This window comes from Hydra viridissima, unplaced genomic scaffold (assembly GCF_058129835.1).
Source record: "Hydra viridissima isolate aposymbiotic clone 2 unplaced genomic scaffold, HvirCarnegie_v1 scaffold_14, whole genome shotgun sequence".
NCBI lineage: Eukaryota > Metazoa > Cnidaria > Hydrozoa > Anthoathecata > Hydridae > Hydra > Hydra viridissima.
Genome location: NW_028324313.1, coordinates 7,336,041 through 7,359,681, shown reverse-complemented (window position 1 = coordinate 7,359,681; position 23,641 = coordinate 7,336,041). Strand labels below are relative to the sequence as shown.

The window sequence follows — 23,641 nt, the reverse complement described above, 5'->3', positions numbered from 1 at the left end:
ATTAATTTGCACAACACTGTTATTATCTATTTAAATTTTGGAATATAAACATCTTAGACTTTTCAGACAGCACTTTTTTAAATCAGTACTTCGGAAGGCATTCTATAGCACGACTAACTTGACATAATAACAGGCGTAACATACAAGATGAAAATGGTGATACGTTTCAAAACGCTCGTAATGTTGGTATCACAGATACCAAAAAATAATTGTTCAATCAATCGATCGAGTTAATTAGACGCATATTGAAGACGTTTGAAATAAGTTGGAGAATGAGTCATATTTGAGAAATTTAGTCGTGTTCTTCCCATTAAGATAATTTTGAAACTACACGTAGGGAAAAGAATGGAGCCCTAAAACTTTAATATTTATGTCCACGTAACAAAGGAGAATGCTTGTTTTTATAATTATATATAATAAATAATAGTGGAACAGAAGCATAAAAAAGTCTAAACGTGAATAGTTAAAAGAAAATAAATTTTTCAAAACCACGCTCTCCGAGGAAAACGTTTCCTTTTTCGTTTCTTTATCTCTTATCAAGGTAACAGAAGATATTTATAAACTTGCATTTGATATTCATTTTCAGTAACAGAAACGTTAAAAAACTGGTTACAAAAACTAGAAAAACGTGTTTATATATCCTAACTAGTAAAAAACTAACCACTAAAAAAAAAAAAAAAAAGAAAAAAAAAAAGGATGCGAACACAATAATATACAAGGTTAAATATTTCTCAATTCATATTTACTATTTAAAAAACACGCAGTGTTAACACTCTTTTAATGAGAAGAGTACCTCAAAGTTTTTATGCCAATTCGCAGCCCATAGTGAATCTTTTTTGCTAATTAATATTCATTTATTTTCATAGAAATGCTATTTAAAGAACAACTTTATTTATGCATTGGATGGATGTCAAAATGAGTGTACTCTCCGTGTGGAGATGCGTCGTGATAATGAGACTGGCGATTTAGATCAGAAAAATGTGTTTGTCTGGGTAAATCTTGTACTAACGGCGAATGATTAGGTGACATCACGGAGTGATAACTGACGTTCTGAGGAGATAGAACGGGATGAAAATTCTGCTGTTGGTGCTGTTGCCGATTCTCATAGTATGGTTGAGGGGAAGGACTATCAAAGTTAAATACACTATAGTTGTTAAATTGATTTTGTCTTGATTGTTGTCCAACATGATAGCGCACTTGTTGAGCGGTTTGACGAGGGGAGTATACAATTGTCTGTGAACGGAGATTACCTTCAAATGAACTTCGGGATCCTGTATATTGAGTAATATGCAACTTAGGTGATAACTGCGGTTTCGTATATAAAGAAATATTAGTTGAAGAGTGCTTAGGCGATGGAGCATCAACATAGAAATTTTCTTGTGAAATACGCTTTTGATGCAGATCGTAAGAACTCTCGTCAGAGCATGGAGATTGACCAGAGCTAGATATATGGCCAGGATGGGAGTTGTGATACGTAGAATTAGCGTTGCGAAACTGTTGAGCGGAGGCCATACTTGCATGATGAAGAATGCGTTCACCATTCATTTCTGTGTGACGCTGCTGATGCGTTTCAAAACGCTCATTTTCGAATCGATGATCCGAAGAATTACTTGTTGGTATCGGAGATAGATTTCGATTATGCTGAGCAGACGCATATTGAAGACGTTTTGAATAAATTGGAGAATGAGTCAAAATTTGAGAAGTTTTCTCTTTCAGTACTCTATCATTACGAGGCTTACTTATATCAATACGAGGCTTACTCATATCAGGAATGTATAACACAGGTGTGATTTCGTTCGAATCGTTCTGGTAAGAGTGCTGCTTTAAGCTTGGCTGACTGCTAACTAATGGCTCATCACTAGAACTTTCTACTACGTGAGAACTTTCATTAAAATTTTTTCTGGATGTATTAGTTTGGCTTTCTCCAGCTATATCTGATTCATTATTTGACTGAAGCCGAGTTGCTTCTAACAGCCTGATTGACGTAGTAGAATCTTGTTCTTGATCAAACTTATCTGGTTCTTTCGAATCATCGTCTTTTTTTTTAAGTTGTTCTTCCCCGTCGAACTTATTAGATTTGCTTGGTGAGATTTCTTCATCACATTTGATTGATTTACTAGGTGAAATTTCTTTAACAAATTCAGATTTTGATGGAGAGCTACGCTCTTTTTTGACACTGCTTATACAAACTGCTTTTGTAGGACTTGAAGTAGATAAACTTTGTTCTGCCTTGCGTTTTAGTTCAAGCGTTGGAGAAACAAGTAACTCACCGTGAGGACACCTGTTATCCTCTCTTTTTACGGCTGGAGTGTCAACATCAGGTGTACGTGCATTTTTAAGAATGGATTCTAATTCATCAGCGGAGCGGTGCAAAAATGAAGCAGACTGTCTGTACCCATCTATTAGCGATTTAATTGATATTATTTCAGCATGTGTTAATTCAACATTCATTGAAGACGCTGACATAAACGGTGGTGATATTGTATCTGTTATAAACACAATTGAAATGGTTTAGTATAAAGTAAAATGCTAAAAACAAGAAACTTTAAAAACGAACTTGCAAATATTTACAAGCTCTTTTACCCTTTTTAACAGATGAGCCACTGAAGAATCTATTTCTTCGATTATCCTTTTGGAAATCAGCATCTATTCTTTGGCGCTTGGCTGCTTCATGGCTTTCATTATGACATGCTTGAGCTAGAATATGCTAAATCAGCGAAAAGAAAAAGTTAAAAAATTTTGATACTTTTTTTAAACTTGTCAAATTTTATACTTAACTTGATTTTACAATACTTACACTTATTTCTGGAGGCTGAGACGAAGGCTGATACAACTGTAAACAAGAAAACAAAAAGACACGTTCGTTATTCTAGCCTTCTTTAAATAATATAATTCTGCATTCTTTATTAAAATTCTGAAGAAAACACTTCCTATAAGCAAACACAAATAATAACTTCTTATAAATCTTTTCTCAATTGAACTTGTTTCAGAACCAAACTAAAATTAAAGATAATAAATTAAAAAAAAAAAAAAAAAAAAAGAAAACAATTAACATAAAAAAAGTAGTCTAACTTTAAGGATATAAACAAATAAGTGCTATAATTTTGTTTACTTTGTTAAATTTTGTGTAATCCACACAAATTTGTGTAAACTTAATTTTTTTTGACACAAAACAAAAGAATGATAAACTTTGTTCATAATTAGAGGAAGGTTGTCAGAGGAAGGCTTATCAGGAGAGAGGTTTTTAGCATAAATTTTACATGTTTATAGATAACAAATTAATATAGTTATTTATAGTTTGTTAAGAATGTAATGCAAGATAAATTATTACAAAAACTCATTGTAAATTGTAAGAAAATATTATTTTAGCAATAATCATATTACTACTGAATTTTAGTCTAACTATAAATATTTAGCATAAATATCCAAACTATTTAACTTAAGACCATCTGGAGCTTGATAGTTTTATAACTAATAGTGAGTTTTTCATTATAAAATTTTACTGTATTAATCAGAAATGCATTTGTAGCTATGAAGCCATGTTTTTGGGAACAAAACTATGCTGTTTTAATGTAGCTTTTTTGCAACAAACACATTGATAAACCATAACAATCTTCTCTCCAAACAAAAACTTATTTTTAAAAATTTTCTCGTTCTTTTATACTATATAATTTTCCAAAACTATCTCTCATAAATTATCATAAAAAACTGCTAACATATATTTATAATTTTTTGGTTTTCACTGGTAAAAACTATTAAAATTATTAGCTTCATAATCACCTCCTTGCCGGGGTGGGTGGGGGGTGGGGGTGGGCAAGGAGTGATTGGAGGGGGACTGGATTTATTTTTCTGCCATAAACACCCTGAACATGGAGTCCAGGGTGGGCCAAACTTGGCCTAAAACCTTCCCTGAGAAAAATTAGACCTGTGTGCAAAATGTGGTGAGGATAGGATCAAAGCTGTGGATTTGTGTAAAGAGCAAACCCACATGCACACATACAAACTTTGGGCTTTATATATTAAATATATCAAAATAATTTAATTGAACTTATAGCAAAATCTTTTTCTATCATCTATATAACTACATGATTTTTGAATGAAAAAATTTGAAGAACACTATGAAATTTAAACATTCTACTATCTAGGATGGGTATAGAGCTTTTTTTAGAAAATTACTTTTACCGTGGGTTTATTGCTGTCTTCACGAAGGCGTATTGAACGTCTGCAAGATTTTAAATATGTTCGAATCCGTTTGCGTGCACGGTCTTCAAACTCTGGAAACTGTCGTTGGCATGACATTATTATTGCATTTATTTTTTCTTTGGGTTGCTTAGATATTGGAACAAGTCTATCAAGATTCTCATCAATAAACAAACGTACAAACATCTAAAAAAAATTTATTATTTAAAAAAAAGAAAAACAAAAATTGTCCATTTTAAGAGAACATTAATTGTAATTTATTTAATTCTTTTTTTTAATTATTTGTAGTTATATTGATAAATAACAGATAAAGCCATTAGTTATCAAATAACATCAAAAAATGTCATGGAAATCTAAATTGAACATAGAGTTTTTTTGTTAAACACCTAGTTATTTCTCTCATACTCTGTAATAATGTTGAACATTATTACGCTATTATTATTTCTTCTTATTTTTTAGTAAATAAAAAGTTAAAAAGTATTGTCCTGTTTCTTTATTTATGGTTCAAACTTATAACAATTTTATTTACTAGATAATTGCTAAAATTACAACAATGGAAAAAGTCCTACAACCTGCATGATTCAATACATCATCCTCCAAATACATCATCAAACAATCAAGAATAAAAACATTGTTTTAGAACTTTTGAATACTTTCTATATGTATTACCCCAAAAATTATCTATAGGTTTAGAATTTTAACTTTCTTTCTCATCAGATTTTCATATAAATTAGTGAATGTAACACATATGATCATAGACACATTAATCTAGATTGTAGAAACATTGAGTAACCTCTACATAAAGCTACTGAATACAATAATTGCTTGCTTCTTTTGCAAAAAGGCTATACACACAAGGTATAGATGTCCAGCCTTGTTGCTACCTATAACAAACTGTTGCTAACTGGAAAAAAGGACACTTCTCTAAAGTATGTCTTCAAAGCAAATGAGCACCAACTCAACTGCATCCCTTAAAACTAACATTAGCATCTACTACTAGTAGCATAATTCCAACTCTTGGAAAGTCTAGTTGCAATACCACAATCAACAGCCATTCTATCAAAGCTTTTATTGATAGTGGATGTTCAGATCAGGTTTATTCACCCTAAGCTAGTCAATAAGCTCTCACTCAATTGTTTGTCATTTTGACGAACACAGTAAATTCTTGTAAAAGTACTTGCCCCAAGCCAATGTAGGTGACTTTGGTAAGCTTTTTTTATACAATACTCAATTGGATTTCTTAGTTGGCGGAGATTTTTAGCTTGCCAATTATCTGCATACACCAATCTTTTAATTTCAGTCTAAAAATCCTCCATTGAACTCAATTCAAGCACATTAGAAGGGTTTTTGTCTCTCAGCACATATTCAATACTTTCGCCTTTTAGTTAATCTTGCACTTTGTTTGAATAGTAAACAAAAGCTTAATTAGGCCAGAACACAGCTTTATTGTTTTTGTGAGCCTCGTTTACGAAATTCTTTAATTTAATCAGACATTCGGAAATGCATACATCTTTGTAAAATGCTTGGCCCAAAGGAGCAATGTTATTCTTTCAGACTCCTTTTTTTAAGACAAGGCTATACAAATTAATAATTTTGGCTCATATTTGCTTTTTCTTTTGAGTTTGACCTCATTAGGCATTGCATCAGAAGCAGAAGTATAATATCCTGCGTTGCCAGAAAGATTGGTGTTGCTTTAAAAAAACTATGACTTGTCGTCAATGATCACAATTTTTTTCTGAAAAAGTTCAACAAATTTCCAGCACTGACACAAAACTGCTTTCTGAACCAATGTTCTTTTTCGCTCTTTAGTTTTTTTACAATAGCGAATGCTCATCTTTTCATTGATAATTTTAGATATAAACTACTGGGAAATATTGAATCTGTTAGCTAAGCTACACTGTAAAATGCCATCCTTCTTATCAATCAACTTTCTATGTGTTTTCTATGTGTTTCTTAAGCATTTTTCTTGCAGTCCGACCAATTCCAACCTTTTGTTCTGGTCCTATATTATTCTTTTTGCGTTGCAGTATATCATACATGGTCATTTTTAGGACATTTACCATGAGAAAGTGATTAACAATAAATACTTTGTCCTCTTTTGGATAAAAATTCAAAAAAGTGTACACTGAACTTTGGACATGTTTCAGTAAGTACTGAAAAAATAAAGACTATGGTATATTGTAGAGGATTAAATTTGCAACATAAGAAGTAGGATTATAAAGTTATAAAGATTGTTAAACTGATATATTGAAGCTAAAAAGCCTATCCAGAATTTTAGTTGTTAGATATTACTCATGCATTGAAGTGTTAAAGACATTAAGTGTTTGTTCAGGTGTTCTATGAGTATGAAGCATTCCAATTAGCAACTGATGCATCTGATACAGCATTTGCCAGGGTATTTAACCCGAATTGTAAATCAGTTGCTCTTTTTTTGTGATTGTTACAATCTGAATCAAAACATCCCCCAATTGAAAAAGAAGCATGTGCTATTATTAAATCTGTCTAACATTGGTACCATATACTAAAAGGAAAGTATTTAAACTTTTAACTGATCATCAATTTATTTCTTTTTTTTAACAAGAATAATAAATGTAAGATCAATCTTGTTTTAGCTTTGATATTGTTAACAGAAAAGGAATAGAAATCTGTGACAGGCAACTGTTGGGTATGTCAACAACTCAAACCATTTCCCACAACTAATCAAAGCTACTAAGTCATTTGAAAGCTTACACATCAACTTCAAAGAATCTATAACCTGCAACCAACAAAGAATCTATACATAACCTGCAACCCATAATATATATATGCTCACTACCTATGACAATTTTTCTTTATTTCCATTTGTGTTTCCTTGTGCCAACATTGATTCAATTACTACCATAGAATGTTTTTCACAACTCTTGGCCATTTTTGGTATGCCCTTCATGAGTAAAGATATCCAAGACTTTCTTCATGAAAAGGGTATAATTACCAGTAGAACAAGTCCATATAACCCTCAGGGAAATGGTCAGACAATTGGTATCAAGAAAAAAATCCAACTAGCTCTAAAATCACAGAACCTCAATTTAAAATATTGGAAAGTTGTTTTGCCTAGTGCAATCTACTTCATTCACTCTTTAAACAACATTTCTAGTTATGAAACTCCTCATGATGAACTCCTTACATGCCAAGGACACTCCACAATAGGACACTAAATATGGCTCACATAACCTGGCAAGGTGTTATTAAAGATGCAATAAAAATTTGAAGTATGAATAATATAGATAAGGTACTCTTTATAAAAGCAAATCCACTTATTAAATATGGCAGCAATTTCAAATCAAATATAATTGCTCTGGAGCAATCTACTGTACATCATTTACAAGAACTGGATGAGGCTGTTGCTTGACACCCCTAAAGATCAATCTCCCACTTTCAATCAAATAGAAAACAATATTGTGCTTAAACAAACAACTCAAAAGCACAGTGCTCTAATTGGTATGACCTTTAAACAACTGACTTAAGTGCTTGAAACTTAAAAGATGTCAGGATCATTAAGATGATGTTGAATATTATCATGTTAATAATATTTCTTCTTATTGTTTAGTAAATAAAAAGTTAAAAAGGACTATCCAGTTCTTTAACTTACAGTTGGATCTTATGCTTATAAACCCCTATAAAAAGTCTTGTTTGTAAACACATCAGTTATCTGATCTATTATCTGAAGCAAAGAAATGTTCTTGCAGATTATAGCAGCAACTATTTTTATTATATTTTATATTATACTATTTTAACAACATAAAGGTTAAAGTTTGAAATATTAAAATTCTATAAACCACATACTACAAACAAAACTTACATTAAAAGCTTTTAGGCGCTCTGCACTAACAGCTTTCTGTGATTCATTTTTTTTTAATGAAGAATCTCCATCATCATCATCATCTTCATCACAGTCATCAAGGTGATCCTCTAATGTGTTGTAGTTTGGTTCTACCAGTGTAGATAAGTCTTCATTCTAAGACAGATTACAACATTAAATACATTACATACATGTGTCTATATACATATATATACATTCACACACATTCATTACAAAAAACATTAAAAATAAATAGAATGTCTATAAAATGCACATAAGAAAAAAAGACGAAACTAGTTAGATATCTATTGTGTTTTAAGGATAATTCAGAGATTAAATAGAAAACTAGCAAATCTAAATCTAAAATCAAGTATAAAATTGTAAAGCAGAGCAACAAAATAAAAATTGATATTAAATTAAATATTTAACAGAAAGTTATCTAAAATGATAATAATTTATTAGGTTTATTAATTATTAATTTATTAGGTTATTTATTAGGTTTGTAAGAAAAAACAAAACATTTGAGAGCTTACCAGAGTGTACATCTTTCTACTTTTTACTTTTCTCATACATCTTTCTACTTTTTATTTTTCTCGTTACATCTTTCTACTTTTTATTTTTCTCGTACATCTTTCTACTTTTTATTTTTCTCGTACATCTTTCTACTTTTTATTTTTCTTGTTACATCTTTCTACTTTTTATTTTTCTCGTTACATCTTTCTACTTTTTATTTTTCTCGTTACATCTTTCTACTTTTTATTTTTCTCGTTACATCTTTCTACTTTTTATTTTTCTCGAACATCTTTCAACTTTTTATTTTTCTCGAACATCTTTCTACTTTTTATTTTTCTCGTTACATCTTTCTACTTTTTATTTTTCTTGTACATCTTGTACATTATTTATAAAATCACATTTATAAATAATAACACTGATAACAAAAGCTCTAATGTGCACAAATTTTCCAGGACTATGTCTATAGATTGAAATTATGCAAGAATTTACGGAAATTGATTAATATGCATATATATAATATTGAAAAGTATTATATAGAATGCTTGCTCCTCCAAAAAATACCTTTTGATAAGTTTATGAGAAGCTTAAAAAAAATCTTGGTATATACATTTTAGCTAGATGTATTTTTTGACAATTAAGGACAACTTGTTCTTTGAACATAACATGCTTGTTGAAAAATAAATTTCTTTATTTAAACTTATATAATGATTGGTCTGCCACATATATAGTTATAATTTTGATTGCCAAAAAATATTCCAGCATATAAATACTGCATAAAAACTAGGAACAATTGTACAAAGAATTAAACTACATTTTATAAGTAGTACAAATGCATGTATATAGATGCATCCCATAATTGGTTCCCATTTTTAAAATCTTTCTTGATGAACTATTAATAAATGTAAATCCATATTCCCAAACTATTTGCATTTCACATTTTGTGGAATAGTTTTTTTAATGTGCAAACACTGTTACACGTTGAATTACTGAAAAAAATTTGACGTTTTCTTTTTAAAAATAAAAATCTGTTGATGGTGCATTAATGCAGAAAAGTCAATGAAAATCCATCTGGAGACCTAACTGTAGTATTGAGTTATTAAAATTATTTAAAATTTATAATGTTAAAATTTATAAATTTTACCCCCCACCCTCACTGTCCCCAACCAAAAAATCCTGGCTCTGCCAATAATAAAAGTGATATCCGATTTTGCAAAAAAATTTGTCTACTTTAGCACCAATAAAAACTAATAATTCCCAAGATCAATTTGTTTCATTTGCAAATTTTGTTAACATTTTTTCGTGCTAATTGACAATTGGTAGGTTTTAATTTTGCCTTTATCTAACTTCTAGTAAAAAAAAAATCTATTGCTCCTCTGTTACCAGAAATACTTGATTCATTAACCTTTATTTTAACACTTGATTATAATACTTAACTTTCACATTTCATTTCATTTTCTTTATTTTCATTTAACTTTTCTTATTTCTTTTTTTAAGTGCTTTAAACTGGCATTAAATGTTAGTCATATCTATTTTTTAGTCTTAGGATTGGAACAAACTTCTTGGTTGAGAAATGAAAATATTGAAATTTTAAAAGGCTTTCTGATGTGTAATGGTGCAAATATCCAAGTGTCAAAATATTACAGTGTTTAATAACAAACAATACTTGCAGATAAACCCCATGGAAAACAGAAGTGACAAAAATTCTTTATTTATAAGCATATTATAACTTTAAGAGGCATGATATGTTTTTACATAAATAATTTTATCATATTTATCAAAGGTATAAAAAGTTTTCAAAAAATTGATTCTTTTTTTATATAAAAGTTTTTACTTAGGTAAAAAAAAGCTTGCATTTTTTTCATTTTAAAGTCACAGGTTACATCACAAATATTAAAAAACATAGCAATTTTAATATAGTAAAATGCTTAACATATTCAATCCAATTCCAAATTCGATTCCATTTTTCAAATCTGATTCCATTTTATCCACTTAAACTACTTTTGGTTTTTAATTTCATAAAAAAAATGACATGCTGTTTTTATTTACTTTAGGCAACTTTTTATTTACCTTAAAATTTGTTTCTACATTCTAATCTTCTAAAACTATAATTTCCATATATTTATTATACTTAAAGAGGTTATATAGTTAATTACAAAACATAAGTTTACTGCTGAACAAGGAAATTATAGATTTAACTATTATGTAACTACCTTTCATAAGCTATATGGTCAGGGAGATAAGTTCTAATATCATAAAATTTGTTTAGGTTAGTCTGAAATAAGTTCAGAAAGCCATTTATAAGAGTTTAATTTTAAATAAAGTTTGCTTTTAATTTAGACAAGTAATTTTATTTTGCAGTTAAGTAGTCAATTACTTAATGGTGTTCTTTTTGGTCTAAAAATAATATTTCTTAAATGCACTTCAAATCAGTTACATACTATAGTATATTTAGTTAGTAGGTAATTAGTGGTTAATAATAACTTAAACTTATTTATTCTATGCCTCTGTTGAGCCAGGTTTGAAAACCACAGAAGAACAAAAACAGCAAAGTAACATTTTTGTGGTTTCAAGATTCAGATTTTAAAGTCAGACTAAGATTGCTATTTTAATTTTTTTTATTATTCATTTTTTTTGTTTAAGGTTATTTCTTTTAATTTCTTTCAAAATTTTCTTTTAGACTAGATCATTTTTTTGTTTTTTTTTGTTTTGTTTTCTTTTATACTACATTTTTTACTAAAAATATGATTCAAAACAAACTTTATTTGATTGATTAAAAAGGAGTGAATATTTGAAAAAAGAGACTTGTTTTTTCTTCTGTGGTCTTTATTTCTGCATAATTATCAGACCACAGAAATAGTTAAGGCAAATGTTCGATTTTACAGAAGAGAAATGAATTGTTTTAAACCAAGGACTTAGAACCTAAGATGTGGTAATTTACAATCTTAAACTACCATACAAAATAAAAAAATTCTCTTTGAATTTAGATACATAAGTAATATTTCTCATTCACTTACTTGAGAGCTATCTTCAACTGATTGTGGGGCAACTATAGTAAACAAAAATACATTTTGACATATTTTTATTATTTCCATTTAAAAGAATAAGATAAAATAATAGTTTTTAAAAATAAAGATAAAATGATGATTTTTTAGCAATTTTTTATACTAAAATAAATTTCAAAAGCTTACCTTTATCATTTTGGGACATATCAACCAAATAAAAGCTTTTTTAGAAAGAAAAATGCATCTAGAGAACTAACTCTATATATACCAGTCAAAGTTTATCAGTTCATCTATCTAGATATATCAATCAAAAAAACATAAAACTGCATTAATATATATCATAAGATAAAATAAACTTAACCTTACATACATACATACATACATACATACATACATACATACATACATACATACATACATACATACATACATATATACATACATACATATATACATACATACGTACATGCATACACACACACACACACACACACACACACACACACACACACACACACACACACACACACACACACACACATATATATATATATATACATACATACATGGCGGTGCACCTAGAATATAGGGAGGGGTCATGAGAAACTAAATATACTTCCATTTTATTTTTTAATAAAAATGAAATACTTTAATATTAAATTTATATTATATATCAACCTACTTTTAAAAAAGTATGTACAACATGACAATGAATTCAACTTTAACTAAGAAAACAATTTTCTGGTTATTATTAAACTGTACATACATAGGTATTAAAATATGTATAGTATTCAAAATACCTGTAATTTACACACAGACACACATGCATGCACACACACAGAGGATATTTTTTTATTATACATCTTTTATTTCTGAGTAAAACTATCTTTTAAAATTATCAAAAAAAAAAAAAAAAAAAAAGACTTTTAAAATGGTTTTTTGTTAAAATATATTGTAAGATAATTTTGATAACTAATTTTCATATTTTAAAGTTTTTAGCTGTAACTGATGTAATTTGGTTTTGTTATCAAATTTAAAATATTTAAACTTATATTCTTATTTTCTTTAATCTAATGCTGAAAAAATGTGGAATGGTTTCTAAACATTAACAAATTTAAGAGTGCAGCTTCAAAAACAAACTCAGTAAATAAAGAAATGACTTTATTTAAATTGAACTACAAACATACATACATATATACAAATATTTACCATAAGAGGATTAAGGGAATGGGGTTTCACGTTTAAAAATTTCGGAGATTTATACTTATTTGTGCATTATAAACATTATGACTACCATACTAGATATGCAGCACAGCTAAAATATATAGTCTACTTCATTTGAAATAAATATATGAGTTATTTAAGACAGGAATAGAAATGACATTAAGGTAAGTTATCTTCAATAAAAAACGAACCTTTGTATGTTAATAAAAATTAGGAACTAGAATCAGGGAGTTTTATTAATAACGATCTTTGGTCGGGTTACATTAGTGGTCTAAAACTACCCGAACTAGCAAAATATGTTAACCAGCAAGGATAAATTACACATGGGAAGCTAAAATAGTTTAAAGTACTTTTAAGAAATCATCACGAGCTTGATGTTTTTACATTGGCTAGACTTGTTCAGTCCAGAATAGAAAAGGCTGCGGGGGACTCAGTGAAGTCTTAGTCGCACTGACACATAAATATCTTACAGACATACACAGACACGCAACCTCCCATATCAAATGCATTTGCTCATTAGATTTCTACAGCTTGAAACTTAAATCAAAAAATTGTTAATTTACATAATGACCAACGAAAAATTGGACTAACAGTTTAACATTACACAACATAGCTAATCTAAATAATCCGGTAAAAAATTTGGCTTTGGTCTAAGAGCCACAGAGAACATTTACGTTTTGTAAAAAAATTACAGATTGCTCTCGTGCCGAGTAATTTTCAAAGATATGACAAAAATCGAAAAAGAAAATTTCTTAGGGTAACAAAATTAAAAGAAAAAGATTTGGAAAATCGAGAGCAATGTAGTCTTCTTTATAACTATGAAAACAAAGCTTTTAATAATTTGACTGATAACCAATAAACAAGGGAAGTTGTTCTATCATTAATGTATTAAAATGTAGAAATAAGCAGTGCAATAAATTTTATTATCAAACGAGTTTCAGTGCTGTCAAACTCTTATTTAAAATTCATGGACAGTCAGAAAGTTTTGAATTACATTGTAGTTCAGATTTTCCTCCTATTAAAAAAATACTTGAACAATTAAATACCTTTTCTATTTAAAAAATACTTGAACAATTTAATACCTTTGCTATTTATTCAAGGCAATTTAATCTATCATTATTTGCAGTAAATCTTATTCTCGATTTCAAACTTTTTATTTAACCAAAACAACATTTTTGCTAACACAACGTGATCATTAGAGTAAAGACTGTTTTTACAAGTTTGAAGATCATTGGAAATCTCTCTGGTAGGACTTCTTGAAATCAGACATTCAACTGGCTATTACTACTAAAGTACTTAGCTATAAAATCTATAAAAAATGGAAATCTCGATTTAATATAGTTTAAGGAAATGTAAGGCCATGATTAAAAATGTTTATTTTCAAATAAACAAAATTTCAGATCCTTAATTTGGTTATAGCTACGCTTTTAAAGATATAAATTATACAAATGAGATCATACAGATGAGATTTAGATGCACCGATAATCTCTATGTTGGGGTGCTTTCAGAAAAACAAACTTTAAAAATTAACAAAAACTGCAAAGTTTTTCATTATAGTTAAACAAATCAGATAAAAACAATGTCACGGGCGAAATGACACTGATCCGAGGGTGATCACAATTAATACCAATTATGTATTATAAATTATATTTTGAAGGTCAACACTGTTTACATTTGTTATGTCACTTATCACTAATAAATTTGCTCTATTTATGCAAAAGTTAAAGTCGTTAAAAAAATATAATAGATTTTTAATAGTTGCCATAAGTGTACCATAAATGGCAAATTACCATAAGTAATTTGGCATATAAAAAGACATCCCGACACTACAACCACGCATAATTATTGGATTGGCATGTCCCACCATACGCCAAATTACCACAAAATGATTTTGACGTACATTTTATATCTCAACAAAAAAAATATCCAGTTTCCAATAAAAAAAAAAATTCAATCTCAAATTCTTATCTAAATCGCCAGTATTTAATTTCATTTTAATTTCTATCAAGTAGTTTACCGCATTGTTTCTTATCGTTTGGAGCTAATGAGCAAAATAAACAAATGTCTCTATGAAGATAAGAGCAATCTTCTAAAAAACTTGAATTTTAGAATAAGTAGTCTTTAGCTAGAAATATAACTTATCTTGGTTTTGTGGCAGATAAGAAACCTTCATTCAAAACTGGCGTAAATGATGTAACTCGAAAATGAAGTTGCTGCAACGTAATATTAGTAAAAGTTTGAATTAACATTGACATTAAAATGTTATTAAGCGTATATCTCTAAATTTTTGGTTCACATTTAACATTTCCCAGCAAACATTTAGTCTAAAAAAAGACGTCTTAAATATGTTTTTTAGACGTATTATACGTTTTTTATACATCTAAAAAACGTCTTTTTTAGACTCGATGTTTGCTGGGTTACTTGAAAAGTTTGAGGAAAATCTAAAAACACCTATTTTTTTAAAATTAGCTCATTTTAAAATAGAGCATTAAATGAGTTTAAATTATTTAATTGTAATCTATAATAAGAAATAAAAAGTTTTTTCAATAGCCATAAAAATGTAATTTATTTTCTCAATTAAAATGTGTTCATGCGTACGGAGGCACACATTATAAACTCATCGATCAAATGATCAAGATCAAGAGTGTAGGCAATATCGCGATGGCAATTTAAAACTGCGAGAAGTTTAATCAATCCTGAGACATTGTAGAACGCAAATAAGTCTTTAGCCTACGAAGACAAGAAAAAGAGCGCTCACACGTACATGAGGTGACAGGCATACATAGTAAAATTTTTACCAGTTTCATAAACTCGGGAATCAGTGAAATTAATTGAGAAACGACACCATCATGGTCTACAAGCTCTTTCAAAACTGATTCAAAATTAGTTAGTTGAATATTCTTGAATTATGCATGATCTATAAATATGTCGCGATGGAGTTTAAGCCTTCTATAATCTTCAAAGTCATCTTTGTAAAAAGCCTCAACGAGTTCAACTTCCAAGCACTGACCAATGAGAAATTTTTCTACATTTGCTAAATGCTCAGTGGTCTCAGTCGGTTTGAAACGGGTTGCAAGTCCCGTTATAACACAATCCAGAGATGCATAGAAAAGCTGGCGGTAGTGGTCCTCTGGAGTCGTAGCAAAGTATGAAACTCCACTTCCAGTAAATTTTGATGTAATTTTACATTTCTGTGGCATCTCTGCTACAACGGCTGCATCCCATAAGACTTTGAAGAGAGTATCACTCAGGGCTTCTTTTAACACCTCCTTAAACGTATTGATGGTATTTCTTGCTTTGCAAAAATTAAGCTGCATGCCAAAAATAATTTTCAATAAAGGTCTAACATTATAATTTGCTTAAAATGATATATTAAAAAAAAGACACTATGAAATAAAACAATATTTACCTTGGAGTGCTGTATTAGCATCCTCGATTGACGTGAAGATCATGCGCAAAATTTCCAATTTTAAAAATGTTTTAAACTTACAAAAAGATTACAGATAACCCGCTGCTTCTGACTTATTTTTGGCTGAATTATCAGAATGATTTTCAAAATACTCTAACCTGTTGATAATGGCGGAGTAGTTACTCGTAATAGATATAATGGACAGTTTTCTAAGGATCCATCGAGTGTGGCAAAATGGCCACAGTGATGTTCCGCTTTCTACATCCTCTACATTTCGAAATTTGTTGAAACATGCCAATCGTTTTTGAGATCCACGGGTAAATACGATGAATGATTACACTAAATTCATAATATTCCTGATCTCTGTTTGATTTTCAAAAGAATCTTGTGCTACCAAGTTGAGATCATGAGCGCGGTAGTGCACGTAAAAAGCCCACCCTTCTTTCCCACTCATTAAAGTCTGCAATCCATAGATACTTCCAGACATGTTTGACGATCCGTCAAAACATTGGCCCCGACAATTTTGAATCAACAGGCTAAATCGACACAAAACGTTAATTAAACAGTTCTTGATATTCTCGGTTTGCTAAAATCCCATTAAAAGCTCCTCAATTTTAAATTTTTCATTAACACGCCGAATGCAAATCGAAACTTGTTCTTTCGTGGACATATTAGTTGTTTCATCGGATCAAACTATACAATTGTGATTCCCTTATACTTTCGCATAGCTTACGAAGCATTGCATGAGCAAAGCCTTATAGGATTTCGTTTTAAATATCAGGCGAGAGCCACTTTTCAGGACGATTCAACCATTTCTTCAGTTTCAGAAAATCGTCTGCTCGTAGTTGGAGTAGCATGCGAAAGTTTGAATTATTTTCAACCTTTCCACGAATGAAAAGGCCTTGCGTTCCCTAATATATTTAGAAGAAACATTTATTTATCTAGTAAATAAATTTAATGATTGATAGTTAATCTAAATTTTTCTTAAACGAAATTGAGGAATTGCCAAATAAAGAAGTGTTGTAATATTTTTGATAAAGCCGTACGATTATCCATCATTTCTTTATTTTGGTGATGATTAAGATAAATGTTGTTTCCAGTGTTGCTTAGGCGATCATACTAACAGACGCCCTATGGAGTTCAGATCGTTCGTGAGAACCAAAAGTTTGTGACGATTTCTTCCAATTTTAAAATAAAAGCTTCCTACAAATCTTTTTCTCTTGAACTACGAGGTAAAGGCATTTTCATTTGGGTAGCTTTGATGCAGGTAGAACAAAAAACTTTTTCTTTCTCGCAGTCATATAAAACCCATTTATGTTTTTCATTCCAGCTTTGTTTAAATTTTCTTCCCTTTTTTGATGGAAAAGATGACTGTCTTGAACAACAAGGTCTAGACTCCTCTGTAAAAGAAGGCGACTCAACAACAACGGTTGAATCAGTTGTATCATCTAACTGAACAAATGATAAACTTTCATGAGTATTGTCTTGGAAGTTATTAGCATTTTGAGATTCAGAAAATAATGCAACTATTTCAATTAAATTTTCTTTTTTTGAAAGGTATTCACTAATCTTCTTCATTCTACAACATCGTACAACTTATTACTTAAAAGTCAATGTACCATTGAACAATTAAAAAATTTCTTCAAAAACTTACCTTTTTTTAATTCAAATGATTTTTAATTCAAAACTTTTAAATAATTAATCCAAATAATACTGCCAAATTTATCAAAGAAAAAAAAATACTAAACGAATGTTTAACTTACACAACTTTTTAGTTTATGTAGTTCCGTAAATTTGCTTTTTATTACGTTTTTACCGATCTCAAATGAGTCTTAAACTCATCAGAAACGTGGAATTTCTGAAATTCGAAAAATAATATAAACTTTTGAAAATCACCATAGGTATTTGCGGAAATATTACAATCGTTTTAAATTGTTACATTTGTTAATGTTTAAGTATATTATGGTTTTTATTTTTTAAATATTTTGAAAACTTGGTGAATTTCCCCGGGTGGGGCAAAGCCCCAGCGACAAATTTCCGGACGGGGCTCGAGCCCCCATGCCCCAGCGCGTTCTACGCCTATGCACTTGACATATATTTTAAAATTAGGAGTTTAAGAATTGTTGCCTCAGCAATACAGCATTATCCGAATTCAAATGCGGAAGTCTGAGACTACTCAAAACTTTTGCGGGAAAATACTCATAATGGCTGCTTTGTTTATAAAAAACACATGTACATCTGTATTTATTATATACATACATACATACATACATACATACATACATACATACATACATACATACATACATACATACATACATACATACATACATACATACATACATACATACATACATACATACATACATACATACATACATACATACATACATACATACATACATACATACATACATACATACATACATACATACATACATACATACATACATACATACATACATACATACATACATACATACATACATACATACATACCAGGGGCGTGTCTAGGGGATGTCTGCTACGTCGCTGGACATACCCAAAATATGTATATATATGTATATATATGTATATATATATATATATATATATATATATATATATATATATATATATATATATATATATATATATATATATATATATATATATATATATTCACAACTTCAATATTTTGCTGAATAAATATGATGCGTCGGTAAATAGGAGCAAACAGAGCGAATGATTATAGCAAACTAAAGCAATAATTAAGCAAAGTATACAAGGTTAATTGTTCGAACGGATGGTAAGAAGTTATTAATCCGGGCTAACAATTAGATTTACAGTTCAGTATTTTATTATAGTGCTTGTCAAATCGAGAACGGTCTAAAGTTTATTAAAAAAAAAAAAGATTTATATACTTAAACGGAGGTTGTTTTAATTTTTGACTTAAACAAATTAATAAGAAACTCGAATGGACATACCTTTTTTTATTAAGTTATAGAGTACTTCATTTTTTAAATATTTTCTTTTATTTATTAAAAAAAAATAAAAGTAATTATTTCTTAGAGAACAAATTCCGGACTTCCCTTTCTAATTACACCCTGAGTAAAGTTTTAGTCAAATTCTATTGATATTTATCATCAGGAGGAGAAGACTATAATTAACAACAATCATATATTAAAATATATTAATGGACATCCCCAATTATTTTATACAAAGCTGTGTATCTTTTTAATTATTTGCATTTTGAACAATATAAAAAGAAAGAAAGGGTTTTAAACATTAAAAATTAAATTCGGACTTCCCTCAATACATACACCCTGTTTGGTATGTATTTATTAAACACTTCTTAAACATAAATTTTAGACAGTTTAATTATTCGCTTAAAATGTCGACCAACTCTCAAGTTCAAATAACTCTCCAAACAAAATGTTAATCGGAGTTAGTCCATTGGAAAGAAAGATTGGAAAAAAATATTACTTGTTTTAAAGTCAAACATCCAAATATAATATTTGGATGTTTGTCTATAAAACAAGTAATATTTTTTTGATATAAGAATAGGTCGTGTGTAATTGTTAAGCGTTGGTGCTGACTATGGTTATCATCATTTTCTTCTAAAATAGATAGTGTGCGAAGCGATGATGCTTGATAATGGTTAGCATCATGTGTGATAAAATATTGGGCGATTGCTAAGCCGTCTTACCTCATATATGTGTTTGTCAATGGGGAGGGGTTAAAATTACGACTTACCCAAGAAAATTCCTGTACACGCCCCTGCATACATACATACATACATACATACATACATACATACATACATACATACATACATACATACATACATACATACATACATACATACATACATACATACATACATACATACATACATACATACATACATACATACATACATACATACATACATACATACATACATACATACATACATACATACATACATACATACATACATACATACATACATACATACATACATACATACATACATACATACATACATACATACATACATACATACATACATACATACATACATACATACATACATACATACATACATACATACATACATACATACATACATACATACATACATATATATATATATATATATATATATATATATATATTAATTTATACAAAAGTTAAAGTACATTGCATAATTGAGATTCCAAGACTTCATTTAGATTCGCTAAGTAGCATAAAAATAGCTTTAATACTTGAATTATTCTGTTTTGTAAAAACAAAACATGTTCAGTTTCAAGAAAAAAGATTCTGGCTGTCAAAACAGAAAAAATGCGGCAAATAGGACAGCAAATGAGCAAAAAAATAAACGTACACTCGAAGATTGTGGTATACGAGCTACAAAAAGAGGAGATGGGGATAGGCCTGCTATTTCCACATTGATTATTACAAATTCCTCCCAGACACGTCAAGCTTTTGAAATAGTAAGTTCATTAACTTAAACATAACCTTCTTTTTCATATATCTCTCCCATTATACTATTGCTATATAAATCAAGAGATTTTTAAATCTTTTACTTCATTTTCTATAGGATGGCTTTGGAAATGAGTTTTTTAAAAAATTTTTGAGCTCAGAAGAAGCACTGCCTCCTTCAAGTAGCACAATATTGGCAACAAGAGTTGAAAATGGAAACAATTTATTGGTAAATTTTGCTTTGCAAAGATTCTTTTAATAATCATTTTGAGCTTATGTAAGTAATATACTTGTTTAAATATTTATTTGAATTAATAGTATAAAGATAAGGTGGTTGAGGCAATTAGTACAAACGATCCTGCTTTGTGGGCTGAAAATGTCTAAAGTAGAACGTGATGCAGTTGTTCTTCAGGGGCCTCCTAAAAATCCTTCATCTTTTCCGAGAGACTCGAACAAGATTAAGGTTCCTGAATCAGTTTTCCACGAAATAACTCGCAATGGGGAAAAATTAAACAGAGATTGGCATGTTTGGAGTGCAACTTCTAAAATATTTCTTTGCTTTCCGTGCTCAATTTCGGAAGCAAGCAAGCTTGCGGGGCTGGTAATCAATCGCATCTTCTACGTTGGAATGGTGGGATCAATGGAAACTGGAGAAAATTAGCTGACAAAGTAAAAAGCCACCAAAAAAATCCTCACCATCGAGACTATTACATTAAGTGGAAAACAGCGCTGGAAAGCATGGAAAATCAGTGTGGGGTTGATTCAAGTCTAGAAAAATTGGTGAAATTCTGCGGTGCATCTTAGGTGTAATTCTCTTCTTAGCATCACGCAACCTTAGCTTTAGAGGTATATTTATGAACGTTAATTATGTTTACATTTTAATTTATCTGCACTCTAATTAAACAGAAAGTCGTGATTTATATGTTTAATTATAATTCTTGTTTTAGGCTCATCAAAAATGATTGGTAATGACGATAACGGCAACTTTCTTGCAACTCTAGAGCTACTCGCAAAGCACAACAAGACTTTTCAGTTACACCTAGAAGAAGTTTCTCGCAGCCAACAAGAATCTAAACAAATTGTTGCTCATTATTTGAGTTGGAGTTCTCAAAATGAATTTATCAATGAGTGTGGAAGAATTGTCCGCGGTGCCATTATTAAAGAGGCTCATATGGCAATTTACTATTCCATTCTTGTCGATGGAACGCCTGACGTCTCTCATACTGAGCAAATTGCCTTTGTTCTCCGCTTTGTCTACTATGGTATTGATAAAAGATGGGTAGTTAAGGAGCGTTTTCTTAGGGTCGAAAATCTCGAAAAAAAGAAAGGTGCAGATATTGCCAAGCTAATTATGGACGTCTTGGAGCAAAACGACATCGATCTGAAGAACTGCCGAGGTCAAGGATACGACAATGGTGCCAACATGTCTGGTGTGTACAAAGGAGTACAAGCGATCATTCTTCAAAGAAATTCTCAAGCTTTCTATATGCCATGCAGCGCTCATAACCTTAACCTAGCTGGGGTTCACTCCCTTGAATCTTCTGTAGAAATGAAGAACTATTTTGGCCAGATTCAGTTACTCTACAATCTTTTTAGTGGAAGCCCTATACGATGGAAAATCTTGACCGAGACGACTGGTTTGTCTCTTCATCAAACCTCGCAAACCCGATGGAGTGCACGCATTGAGGCTGTAAAGCCGTTGGTTAAGCGACCCAGAGAAATTCTTCTTTCTTTGCAGAAACCTTGGGATCTTGATTTAACTGGAGATATTTTGAATGACATAAAATCTTTGGGGAACTGGATTCAGTCATTTGAGTTTATTATCATGACAACCTTCTGGTCAAAGCACTTCAAGCAATAAATTATGTCAGCGTGTCATTTCAATCAGAAAATATTACTCTAGATGATGAGATGAAACTTATGAGGACTCTTATCGAAGATCTTACTAGATTTAGATCTTCTAGGCCCGAATTAGTTAATGAAGCACATTTGGTTGCCTCCGGTCTAGCAAGCTATGGATTTCAGTCAAAATTAGTTCCAAAAAGGACAAGGAAGAGGAAATTGCTTTACGAAGAAGCAAGAAACGAAGTTCATTTCTACGAAAACGATGAAAAGCAGTTTGAGGTGAACGTGTTCAACACCGCTCTCGATACTTTAATTCAACAAATGAGAGACAGATTTCAATCTGCAGAAAAGACGACGAACATATTCTCGTTCCTATGGCTCTCAGAATCAAATAGTAGGTCGAGTGAAGAAAAAAAAAGTTGAACAACCTAACGTGGAGGAGAAATGTAAAACTTTGACGCAAATCTATGTGAGTGATGTAGAGGTCCGTCATCTGGATACTCTGAAGCGCGCCAATCTTTTCGGTCCAAAAGAAAATCTCACTTCAATGAAGCTATAAAATGGAATCTATCAGAAAGGTCTAGAGTCTCTCTTCGAATCAACACGATTTTTAACACGATTCCCGTTTCCATCGCCAAAGGAGAGCGGTCTTTCATTAAGCTTGGCCTAGTAAAAACAACATTAAGATCTACAATGAGTCAAGACCGGCTAACTAATCTCCTAGTTATATCTATTGAACACGATCTTGCAAAAAGTCTGTGCTACGACGAGGTCATTACGAATTTTGCTATGAATAAAGCCCGGAGAGTAAACTTCTCTTAAAGCATTAAATATCTATTACATTTAAAACTTACAGTTATTTGCAATATAAATAAAGTTCAATAACATGTCTATTTGTGCATTTCTTTTTTAATATATTAAAAAAATTATTAGAGGCTTCCTCGACCCACGCCCTTAGAATTCAGTAAAAAAAGATTAGCATTCGGACAGTACTCAAACTTTTTTTGGATTCGGTCGATATGATAGGGCGCTAGTGAAATTTTGACCCCGGGCGTCATTAAGGATCGCGGTGGGCCTGTTCATAATAATGTGATTATATTAGGAACTGTACATGCACAACAGATTGATGAAATATTTGTATATCACTAATAAACAAGCAAATAG

The 23,641-nt window shown here is 30.3% G+C and overlaps 1 protein-coding gene and 1 pseudogene across 3 annotated transcripts; one reads left to right on the top strand and one right to left on the bottom strand.

Annotated features, from left to right (window-relative positions):
• Window positions 1-554: 554 nt before the first annotated feature.
• On the bottom strand, window positions 555-13,170 carry LOC145181331 (uncharacterized). Of its 2 annotated transcripts, XM_090071966.1 has the most exons (8): window positions 12,969-13,170; window positions 11,740-11,847; window positions 11,566-11,597; window positions 8,039-8,194; window positions 4,183-4,386; window positions 2,798-2,833; window positions 2,584-2,707; window positions 555-2,486 (listed from the first exon to the last, which is right to left on the bottom strand). In XM_090071966.1, the coding sequence occupies exons 2-8, from the start codon at window positions 11,756-11,758 to the stop codon at window positions 889-891; spliced, it is 2,169 nt and encodes a 722-aa protein (XP_089928092.1). In that variant the 5' UTR covers window positions 11,759-11,847; window positions 12,969-13,170; the 3' UTR covers window positions 555-888. The 2 variants fall into 2 exon arrangements, with proteins under 2 accessions (XP_089928092.1, XP_089928091.1); XM_090071965.1 differs by lacking the exon at window positions 12,969-13,170 and having other exon boundaries at window positions 11,740-11,876.
• A 7,580-nt stretch (window positions 13,171-20,750) lies between these two features.
• On the top strand, window positions 20,751-23,299 carry LOC149879100 (zinc finger MYM-type protein 1-like; annotated as a pseudogene). The gene is made up of 3 exons (XR_016446803.1): window positions 20,751-20,861; window positions 20,951-21,478; window positions 21,580-23,299. The product of XR_016446803.1 is annotated as a zinc finger MYM-type protein 1-like (transcript).
• The last annotated feature ends 342 nt before the right edge of the window (window positions 23,300-23,641 follow it).